Below are 11,196 nucleotides of genomic sequence, written 5' to 3' on the forward strand. Positions count from 1 at the left end.
GAGCCACCTTTAGTAACAATGATTGGCCCACCACTTATATAACGTTTGCATAAGACAGGTAAACACAGTGGGGACAAGAACAAGGGCAATTCTCCAGCCAACGCCAGGCTGATGGCTGAGGTCCCCAGGGCAGTCATTTACGTGAATACACAGCTCTTACTTTCTAAAGTAACTTAATTGTTTTAGATGAAGTGTAATAGCACAGTATCTGTCAAATCAACATCATGCCAGGTACAGTACCCTTTACAGTTAAAATGAACATTAGGAAAATGTGCTGAATGAAACAAAATAGATTTGCAGTGAGTCACCACCTACGAAGTATGTAATGGCCCTGACATCATCCATGATATGTGTGTCAGAAAAAACTGTTTAGAAGTACAGATTTATCTCATCAGATGCTCATACTTCAGAAGAATTAAAATACAGCTGTAACCTCCCTTCCCTCCCCCCTCTCCCCCTCAAATTGCTGAGTTACCTTCCTCAGAAGAAATATTTACTGAAACAAGACTTTTTAATGGATTTTGTGTAAAATCTTTAGGGTGGAAGGAGTCAGACGCATCACCCATAGCTCTGGCTGATCATCTAGAAAAGTCATGGAGTTCCAAGTGGTGTAAGGCACTAGTGCTGTCTGGAGTGCCTGCAGGTTTTCTTCTCCCATACTGCAGAAACTGCTTCCAGTTACTGCAAAAGAGTGAGCAAAGCAGAGGGGAAGCTGGCAGATAGACAGAGTGACTGACAAAGAGGAAACTGTGAAGCCAAGCCTACACAGTGCTGTGCAAATGCACGAGTTCACAGAGTCCTGTGAACAAACCAGCCTGCTCTCATCATTCCTCTGCTGCATTACTGAGCTCTTCCAGAGAAACAACAGCTTCATGTTCAGAGGATCCACTTGAATTTAGTTATATTCCCATCTTTCAAATGTATAGCTTTCTGTTGTTATATAAAATTGCACAAAGCCCTATCCTTTCCCAGTCAGCATATTCTAAATGCAATATTTGAAATCTGAAACCTATTAAAAGCACCAAGACTAATGCTGCTTTGTTCTTCAGCTTCCTGTTTAAAAAAATAGTCAACAGGAAAATTATTTCTTACAGTAGACCACAACCATCCTGTTTCTTAACACAGTCTTTTCACAGCTGCAGTTGTCTCTAGCTTAACTGTGCCAAGAGGGTATTTCACCAAGCCTTTAACTGCTTCATTGGATTAAAAAGAAATTCTTCTCTCTGCCCTGCTTTGCTGAGAAGTCAAAGCAGTCTAGATAATGTATCATCAGTCTCTTTGGCACTCCATGTGTCACAGGGAAGTTTCTGGACAGGCAGAATACAGTTTGGTTTGATATCAGACTTTTAAATTAATCCCTTAAGGCAGCTCAGACCTGAATGCAGCAAGTAAGCCAGGTGGTCTGTGAAGCACTTCCTATAAAATACCATAACTTGTCTACCTTCCTGTCAGTTCAATATTGTTTCTCTCTTGGGAGGCTCTGTTCTACTTTTCTTCCCTTTTAACTGGATTGTTTTAGATCAGCTTCTCAATGAATTCTTCTATGCCTTCTTAAGGCATAAAGAGGAAGTAAGGTGATGCTTGAAGCCTGAGTTCTCAAAGGGGAAGCATCTACCCATCCAGATTCTCCAGAACCCTCTCTGTACACATGATTTGCAAGGAGGCAGTGGGGAGAAAGGCACTAGGTGTTCCCTCCTTCTGTATCCCATCGTACGTGTAGCTGTACTCAACCACTGCACATGAGCTGGTATTTCTGGTACTGAAGGGTTCTCTCAACTGCCATCAAAATCAGGTACACACTGGTGAGCTTGCATTTTGCTGTTGTTGAACAAGCCCTATAGCCCTCAGAGACAGGCTGGAAAACAGCATTTTGGAAGCACAGGACAAGCTTCTGTAATAAACCAAACTCTGGCAAAACTGGCCTGAAGTTTAACATGAGCATCCTGCAGGTTGTTTACTCATGGTGCTCTAGAGCACACACTTCCTTTAGGAGATCACATGGCGTGACTGAGAAACCTGTGTGCCCACACAAAAACGCATCATGCATAGTTACAGAGCCCATAAAACACCCTAGATTGTCAAATTTTAGTTTAAAACCTAAGTTGAAATACTGCTTCACTATTTTCTCACTCTGACTCTGCCTCTGCTGATGAAAAAGAGATTTTTAGAAACTCAAGCTGAAACTTTGCAGGAAGAAACAGCACCTCTATCTTTGAAGCACTAATTCATCCTTGCTATTTGGTTGTTAGATTTTGTACAGTCTATTTCTTTGTCTGACTCACTGTAAGCAAAAATAAAAGAGGTGCTCTCTGGATTTAAAAAATTAATCACTATAAGCCTAAATGAAGAATTACATTGGTTTGAAGAGATGCAGTGACCTGGTGACTTGCTCTCACAGCACAGGGCAGTGCTGGGAGTAGCCCTTGGGAGGAGAGTACCTCTCGGGCTGCAGAACCAAAACAGCTGAGTTAGCACAATACTGAACTCAAGCTCTGCAGCTACTTTGTTCATCACCATTTCACAGGATGACTGTTTCTCACAGAGCATAAAGATGTCCTGAGATGTTAAGTGCAACTCTGCCATTAGAGGAAAGCTCTGGTTACTGTCCTACATTTCTGCAATGGATTGACATCATTATTTGCTCTTGGGTCAGTGGGAAAGAGCTGAATTTTAGAAAAGGCCATTATGTTAAATTGCTAACAACTAACACTATAAAATACCTGAAATAGTAACCAGTCCACCTAGTAATAAATTTTACCAACCAAATCTGTTAACAACCAAGTTTCTTATAATGCTTGGTGCTGCAGGGCTGTTGAAAAGGAACTGGTTCCAAAAGACCAAGGCTGAAGATGTATTGGCACTTGAAAACCTAGGACACATGTCCTAATGTATTTTCTAGGCACCAGTGCAGAGGATCACATCTTTTAAGGAGCTATATAGAAGCGTTATGTCTAGGTGAGCATCGGTGGGGCGGCAGAAGGGATTGCAGTAACCGCAGCATCAGCCACAGAGGTCTGGGCTGCGAGCAGGACAGAAGGATCCGCACATCCCGCAGGTGCAGCCCGCTCGCTCCAGCTGCCCGTGCCGCGAGCAGGCACCCACCGCTGCCATCCTCACACTGCAGTCCTGCCCCGGGCACAGCCCCGGGCTGGGGCAGCCCCCGCAGCCCTCCCGGCAGCGGAGCGCACAGAGCCCGGTCCGCCGCCGCTGGAGAACGCCGCCCGCGCCGCCGGCCAACGAGACGCTCCAAGAGCGCCCGAGTAAAGCATACCTGCATGAGACAACTCCCACTCCTGCAAACCACCAGGCACACATGCAGCAGCCGCCATCAGGAAAGATATTAAAATGCTATGTTATGCAATGCACCACGATAATGACTCCTTTCATTTAAAAACCAAAACAGAGGAGAGAGGAGGTACACACGCGCATTGTGCAAAGAGCCCCTTGCTCCGCAGAGTAATCCATAAAGAGCAATGGGCAAAAGTGGCACTACACAATGCAGTGAAACACACATTTTGCACACTTCAGACTTAATTTGGTATCTCAGAAATAATTTCAGGAGCATTACAAATCCTAAAAAGAAACGTGACCTTTATTATGGGATAGACAGTGTGAACAACCACACTGCAAGTGCATGGTTTGTATCTGGTCAGACATTTTGAGCTGCTTGAAGGCTCTCCCTCTTAAACATTGAGTCAGAGGCAGACAGACAAGCTCACTGTGGTTAATCATTTCCTGCATGATTAATTTCCAAGCAAAAAAAGAGGAAGGAACAAACAACTGTAGAAATAAGCCAGAATGTATAAATTTAAGGGGGAAAAACCCCTTAAGTTGCTAATTAAAATGCTGATAGCTCCTGTATGCAAAAGGACCCAATTTCCAAATCAGTGTTGATTTGGTTCTTTCAAAATCCATTACTTTCTCCAAATGAAAGAAGGATTTTTTTTTAAAATTTGAATTTGAGGAAATTGGGCTACGTTACCAAGTACTTTAGTAAGGTAGCTCTCAAAACAAAAAGGACACCTAACTCTAAACACATTACAAAGCAGTTAGAAAATCACTTACAATCAGTTTTATATAGACCACTATTTTTTCTTTACTCATTTTTTAACAGAGTACTGAGCTATTAAACTTTTTTTTGCCAAAACATTAGTGGTGTCATGAAATTTGAACCCCCCCTACTCCCACTTTCCTTGGTAGGCCTGAGTCATAAGTAAGCCTACATGTTCCACCACCACAATCTCCCAAGGCCAGAGGGGCTGCCTGCACCAAGTGTCACAGTCCAAAAGTGTGGCACAGTGTTAATGAGAACTTCAGAGGATGCTCCTCCCATGCAACACCATGCCAGTAAATCCCCTCTTGAAAACAATCCGGTGTTTTTCTTCTTCTCTTTTTATTAAAGTTTCTAAATATATAGAAATCTATAAATAAACATACAGGAAGATGAGTTTAAGTCCCTAAAGATTTCAACAAGGGTACCAAACTAAATTCAGTTGGGCATGAAGCTACTGGAAGATACTGAAGAATTCCCTTATACGGTAAAGAAAAAATATTTAGGAGACTCTCTGGCCTCAATCACTTGCACATAGAGGAGTGAAAAGCCTATCTGGCACTCAAGTAACCTAATACAAGTTTTAATTGAGACACTGGGGACTGCTGTGTAACAAGCCTATTCTCAGCAGGAGAGCCTGGATTTTCATTCTCCTGACTGGGATAAAACTCCTGAAAGCTCACCAGCTCCAGGGGAACAAAAATGACATCTAAAATGTTACTGTCAGTATTTTTGGGACCTTTAACATCACTGATGGTCTTTTAAGAAATTTTTGGCTGAGAAGACAAACCTTTCGGTGCAGGGATTACAAGACTTTGTGGCCTGAGACAGGACATTACAAGGGTGTGAAAATGTAAATTGTCCTATCCTGTCTGGAGGAAGCTGTGGTAGCAAAAGGAGGCACTAACTTTTTACCCTTAAAACCACTTGCAGAGATCTGGACAGCCAAAAGAATGACCAAAAAAGAAGTTACTCTGGATGTTTGAGACCCAGGGAAGCTCTGGGGAGCTGCTGCTGCCAGAGAGAGGAAGCCTACTTTACTGGGGACTTTCAGCATTTCAAGGAAACTCTCCGCAGTACCCGAAATGAGTGGTTTGAGTATGACTTTCCACCACACTGAAAAATGCCACCCCTTACACAAAATGCCAGGGCAGAGGAGGTATACCAGTCAGTGATGGAGAGCTCTTGCCCAGACCCATTGGAGGGGTGATGGATGACAAGCTTTATTCACAGGCACATGTGCCCTGAAATGGGATTTGGCCCAAGCTGAACAACACACAGCAGGATCTCCCATAGGGAAGTGCACCTTTGCCAATTCAGCAGTGATTGATGTGGGGGATACAACACCATCCTGCTGCAGGCAGGGATCAAAAAGGGGAGAAATGGAAGGCAAGAGCCTGAAGGGTCTTTACCAGAAGTGTATGGGGTAGTTCTTAGGAAAGAAACATGTCAAGCCAGTATCGCAGTGAGCATTTTTCCTGCCCTACTTAGGCTGCAGAAAGAGGATATTTTTTTTGCTTTGGACACAGCCTTTTCAAGAAATTACAGTTAGTTTAGCTCAGTTGTGCTGTTGTAAGAGATATGTGAAATGTGCAGATGTTGGGGAGCTAGTGAGAACCAATAAAGATAAATAATAAGAACAAAAAAAAAGACATGACTGGTTAGGGGGAAAAAAAAGTGAGGATGCTGTTAGGTACTTTCACATCTTTATGCACATTATGCTTCTGTGCTTTGTCAACCCTACAGGATCTCCATCTTCCTCTACACTCCTCATGCTCACTCCCTCAATCACAGAGCATCTAGCCAAGTGCAGTGATCCTCCAGTCAGCATGATCTGCAGCTCACACTGGGTAATCTCCCAGAGACCTAAAATCCCCTTAAAATACTTTGCATCTAGTTCCTACCACCACAGGAATACACTAACAGAGCAGTTTACTGTGTGTGTTAGTGACAAGTAAGTCAACAAACCCTAAGCCAGCACATGACCCCAGGTGCTGAGAGCAGTAACAGCCAGATGCACCAATGGTCCACAGCAAGCTGCATCCATCAAACCTCATCTGTCAAACACCATCAAGAGTTACATGGAGAAAATCCAGCTGTGCTGCATCCACGCAAAATTACAGCTAAGAACTAGGCTGCTATGGTGACAGAATGCTGTTTTAATCCAAGTATTTTATTTTTTTTCAGTGAAATACTTTTTGAGATATGTAGAGGATCACAGACAATGCCTAACTTCGGAGGACTGCCTCTAGTAACCAATGTAGTCCCTGTTCAGAAAGAACAGCTAAGCTTTTGGTCAGTTTACGTGTTTGGATACTGACTTGAGAAAAAATGATAATGTAAGAGCAAACACACCATAGCAGAAAGTATCTGACTCACTGAAAACAGAAATTGCTTGCATTTAATCCATGCTCCCATCGTTCCTTCAGCCAGTGTACCCAGAGGAGTTGTACAAAAATACCCCTGTCTGCTCAGACAACTAGGATCAGGTCACATTCCCCACCATAGCAACCTGGTCCTGGGGAACAGGACCTCAGTCCTGCAAAACACACCTGGAACAAAGCCCCTGCTGCACCAGCCACCTCAGGAGGGAGTCCACACTCCTTAAAAGTGGCACAGGCACATGTGTGTCATTCCTCAGCAGGAGGCCAGGGTCAAATTCAGCAGAAAAATCTAATTACTGGGCTGTATCCCAGCCCTCAGAACAGGACACATGCTCAGACACTGCAACCTCTGACAGCTCTATCCCCAACCCCACCAGTGCCCCCACACCAAAAAATGAAGGGCTCTTCCCCCAGCCACTCTGCAGAAAGCTCTAGGGCAAAAGGCTTCACCCTCTCTCCCAGACAGAAGTGATGGTTAAGGATGAGCTGTTTGTGAACTCTCCTTCAGCTGTCCAGAGCAGAGCTGCCTGCAACACTTCACCATCTACCACCCCTACTTGTCAAGGCGAGTGCTGGAGCCAACACAGGAGGTGTTATCCAGGCACTGCCCCAGCACAGCCAAGGAGATTCACACAGCCTGGAGTGACCTTGAAAGGGACACCACACTCCCAGTGCTCTGGAGAGGCTACAGAGACAACCTCTCCACACAAGGACAACATACTTGGGGTAAGAAAGGACCTGATGTCTCTCTCCATCTTATTCCCTCATCTGTTCCTCCTTGTGAACATTTTGTGTTCACAAAGAAGTGTTCCTAACACATAGCCCAAGAGCTTCTCTGCAATAGGGTCACTTTTTCCAGTGTCTCATGACTGTAGTAGTGATCATTCAATGTCATGTGGCTGCTCAGCATGGTACAGCTTTCTCCCCAAAACCATCTTAAATTCGAGGAGCTGTTGGTAGGGTGAACAGGCTAGTTCAGAAATCAGGGATTTCTGAGTATTGCCTCCAGATTATTCAATCCTAAATCAGAACAAAAATAATTGCACTTAAGACCAGGACTTTTCCCACCATCTTATCCTCACAACATGGCAGCACTCATCTCTGCCCAGGCAAGGTCACTCATGGCCTGGCAGTGGCAGGCAGCAAACAGTGAGGTGCAGGAAGGGATGTTCCCCTCAAGCCAACCCAGTGACCCAGAAGCAGAGAGGCATGGCCTGGCTTTTGGAATCCCCAGCTTGTTACCATGGGAAAACAGCTTTTGTTTACATGAGCATATCCACCTTTTGCCTTTCCACCTATTGCTCCACTTTTATTTCTAGGTTGTTACAGCTCTGACCACTTGTTTGCTTTCTGTAACACAACAGCAATTCTGCTATTTGAAGCAAATTGACAGAAACCTGGAGCATTTTTCCCTTCTATTCACTTTTTTTGTAGCATAACAGGCCAAAAGTACCATAAATTACTCCAAATTGAGGGTTTTCTTGGAAATTTAAGCTGTTGCAACTTTTAGTACACACAGAAAAAAGTCAAGAAAGTAATCAAATATGGAGAGCAAGCTCTGGGATTTTGTGGGTGGACTTCTGCTGCCCACAGCTACCCACAGGTGTGCTGCAGTCCCCTTCAGAGCAGCAGCTATAATGAGAGGGGCAAATCTCTGCAAGTCCCGAGGCTGGGATGAAAAGAGCCAGTCTGGAGCCTGCAGATGTTATGTGGGAGTTATGAGATACCCCACACCACATCCTCTCCATGCCAGGGCACTAAATGAATAATGATGTGACCTGCATGACACCATTGCTGACAGTGCCTTCATTCATCTTTCTCTTATCAACAGGATGACATGAAGTGGCAGTCAAAAAGTTTTGACAATAACGGATACTTATAGAAAAGATCAAGGACCTCCCACACAATCAGATTATTTCTCAGTAGATGTAAGTTTAGAATTCAATTGGCTTCAGCATTCAAATAGACTTTTTTAATAGAAAGCATTTTCTTCATCACAATCAACTAAGTCTTACTAAACACGCAGTGAATTATGGCTATTGTACTAAAGGCAGCATCTATAAAATGATATTAAAATAGTGCCTCTAAAGGGGAAATCTGAGGCATATAAGGGCAAGACATGTGGAATGAATTTAAAGCAGCATTTTCCAATCCCTCTTATAAATATTACAATATTCCTATGAGAATCTTGAAAAACTACAGCGCACAGAGATCAGCTCAGATTTCGCATCAAAAGCCTAAACAAAAAGCTAAGTGGCCTGGGCAGTCATTAGGGAAAGACCAACTGCACAAGCAAGAGTGCATTCGTTTTTACAGCCCAGGTGTTGAAGTAAATTAGAGTAACTTGAATACCTGTCATTAGAAGAGCAATCAAAGACTGATCTGCCTGGAGTGTGGGAAAAACAAAACAAAAGCCAGCCCCAGATCTGCATAATGTAAGGAAGCCTGTTCTACCATAGACAGTGCAGAAAAACACCACCTCAGAGCCCGGTCACTGTCAATAAAAGCCTCAGTTTTATAAATCAGTTCTGTGAGAAACAGGCAACCAGGCCTGGTAGAGATTTTAATTAAAAAAAACTAATTTTCCATTCTTGAGGTTAATTTTGTATGTTTTGAGGCCACAAAATGATGAGAAACCTCCACTAGACTGGGTAGAGATGGAGAGCCTGAATTTATTCTCATTAGCGTTCACGGAAAGGCTCAGGCCAGTTTTCAGAGGCTACTGGATAAGACTCAGTGTACCTTCTGACTTTGCTGAAGCATTTGAACTTTTTGAGATCAGACTTAGAGATTAAGAAGAGTGCATCCCATGAAAGCCCTTGATGTTTTCTCCTTTGGAGGGATTTGTGCTGTAGCTTGGGGTTAGTCATTAAACCAGATCATTTAGGAGGCACCAAATCATATCTGCACATTTGAAAAGTGCCACAGTCAGCAAGCAAGGCTGGCACTGACTCCTACAACACCATCCTTTGGATCAGGAAGGCTGGTGGAGCAAGTACCACAGCACAGTTTGCAGGGAGGTGCCATGCCTTGAGTTCAGCACTGCTGGTACCTTGCTCCATGAACCTGGGGAGAGCAACCAGCAAGATATGCTGGCATCTGTCTCCAGGGACCACAACCTATCAACAAACTCCCCATAACTTACTCTCTGTGCCCTGCTCATAAAGCACAAACTGAACAGAAACTCACACCACATCTTACTGACTGACTAGGTACTAAAGGAAAACTCATTCTGCCTAGCCATTGTATCCCCTGTGTTCACAAACCTTCTCTGACCTCCACTTCAAAAAGCTGTACAACAGCATTTATCTGACATTTAATGGCTTATTTCAGTAGGGTGGCCAGGAAAAGTTAAGTTCTTTGTAGACACTGCTGGGCTGCTACAAAACAGTTACTTTTCTACAATTCACATTGCCTAAGGAATTAGTACAAGTTTGCAATAAAGCAATTGAAAATTTTCAGTTTACCGAGTTAAAAATGAATATACACAAAACATACCATATTACTTTGTGTACTTTTAGTATTTACCAAGGTAGGTATTTTATCTTAATCCTCCTCTGAGAATAGCTATAAAATGAAACTCTCCTACAATTTTTACATGCTAGCTTATGGTAATAAATGAGTCTCACTTTCATCACCCCCCAAAATGCAGATATATGTGAAGCTGGGCAATGTATGCTGGGCATCTGCACACACTGAAGCTGGACAACAAAGCACCCATTTGCACAAACATCCAAAGAAACTCTCACTATCTGTTCTTCCTTGCTTGGAAAAGAGCCTCTGCCCTTTGAGGTTTGGCCTGCTCTGTAGTTCATACTGTGTCTCGGAAAGCTTCCACATGGGCTGCTATGGTTTCAGTAATTATTTTTAAAGGTTCTGGGCAACATGAAAACAAATCTGTGGAAGAAACTTTAAAATCAGGATGGAAATAATAAAGAGGAGGGAAAAGAGGGGACAAAAAGTAATCTGAAGCAAAGAGAGGGTTTTCTTGAGCAAACAACCCCTCTCCAAACTCCGGGACTTCAACTACCCTTTCACATTGGAGCCAATCTTAGCTCATCCCAAACTACTCAAGGTACTGTGGCCAAAAGTTCATAATCTGTTCTAAGTGGTCTACAAAACTTTAGAAATTGCATCCAACCAGAAGGTAAGTCAAGGATAAGAAATTAATCTTAAATATCTTACCATACAGATTTTGGTTTGAAAGGGATAAATTTAAAAATAACAAAGAAAAACAATAATATTACTGAAAACACATTATTGCACATGTGAAATTACATGATTACCTAATATCCTAGCAGTACTGGCAAATGATGCTTTGTTCTAATCCATATTAAAAACAAAGCCACAATGTTACATTCCTGCACCACACAATTATCTGCCTGGTTGGAATCCAGCAGTAAATGTCTCCTGCGACTTCAGAGATATAGACAGAGGAAGCAATACATTACTGCTATTAAAAATGTTCAATAAGACAACTTTAAAACTACCTTTAGATGGATTGTACAAAACTAACAGACCAGATACCCATTAAGGAGCCATTAAGTAAAGCAGACTGAAGGTTGTCATTATCTCTGTATTGTCTGATATAAAAAGCTACTGAACCTGACCATCATTTTCTCTCTTTTAAAAATCATTGGTTTTAAACTGATATTAATTGTGTTGGAACTATAAGAAAAGCTTAATTTTGAGTCTAATTTTTTTAATTAAAAGGAAAAAAGGTACCACTTGTCCTTAGCTGATAGGAACTGCCCTAGTTTC

The 11,196-nt window shown here is 42.7% G+C and overlaps 1 protein-coding gene across 7 annotated transcripts in view; it reads right to left on the reverse strand.

The window, feature by feature from the left end:
- Window positions 1–11,196, reverse strand: part of WIPF1 (WAS/WASL interacting protein family member 1) — a 52,131-nt gene that overhangs the window by 13,905 nt on the left and 27,030 nt on the right. The window contains exon 1 of one of the 7 annotated variants that reach the window (XM_085585091.1): window positions 3,272–10,928. The exons of 5 other annotated variants lie outside the window; for them this stretch is intronic. In XM_085585091.1, coding sequence (XP_085441217.1) covers window positions 3,272–3,329 — 58 coding nt within the window. In that variant the 5' untranslated portion in view covers window positions 3,330–10,928. Of the gene's footprint in view, window positions 1–475; window positions 3,160–3,271; window positions 10,929–11,196 lie in introns of those variants that run through there. One more of the 7 variants, XM_085585090.1, reaches the window with a different exon arrangement.

The sequence above is a fragment of the Lonchura striata genome, chromosome 7 (assembly GCF_050655825.1).
Source record: "Lonchura striata isolate lonStrDom1 chromosome 7, ASM5065582v1, whole genome shotgun sequence".
Taxonomy (NCBI): Eukaryota; Metazoa; Chordata; class Aves; order Passeriformes; family Estrildidae; genus Lonchura; species Lonchura striata.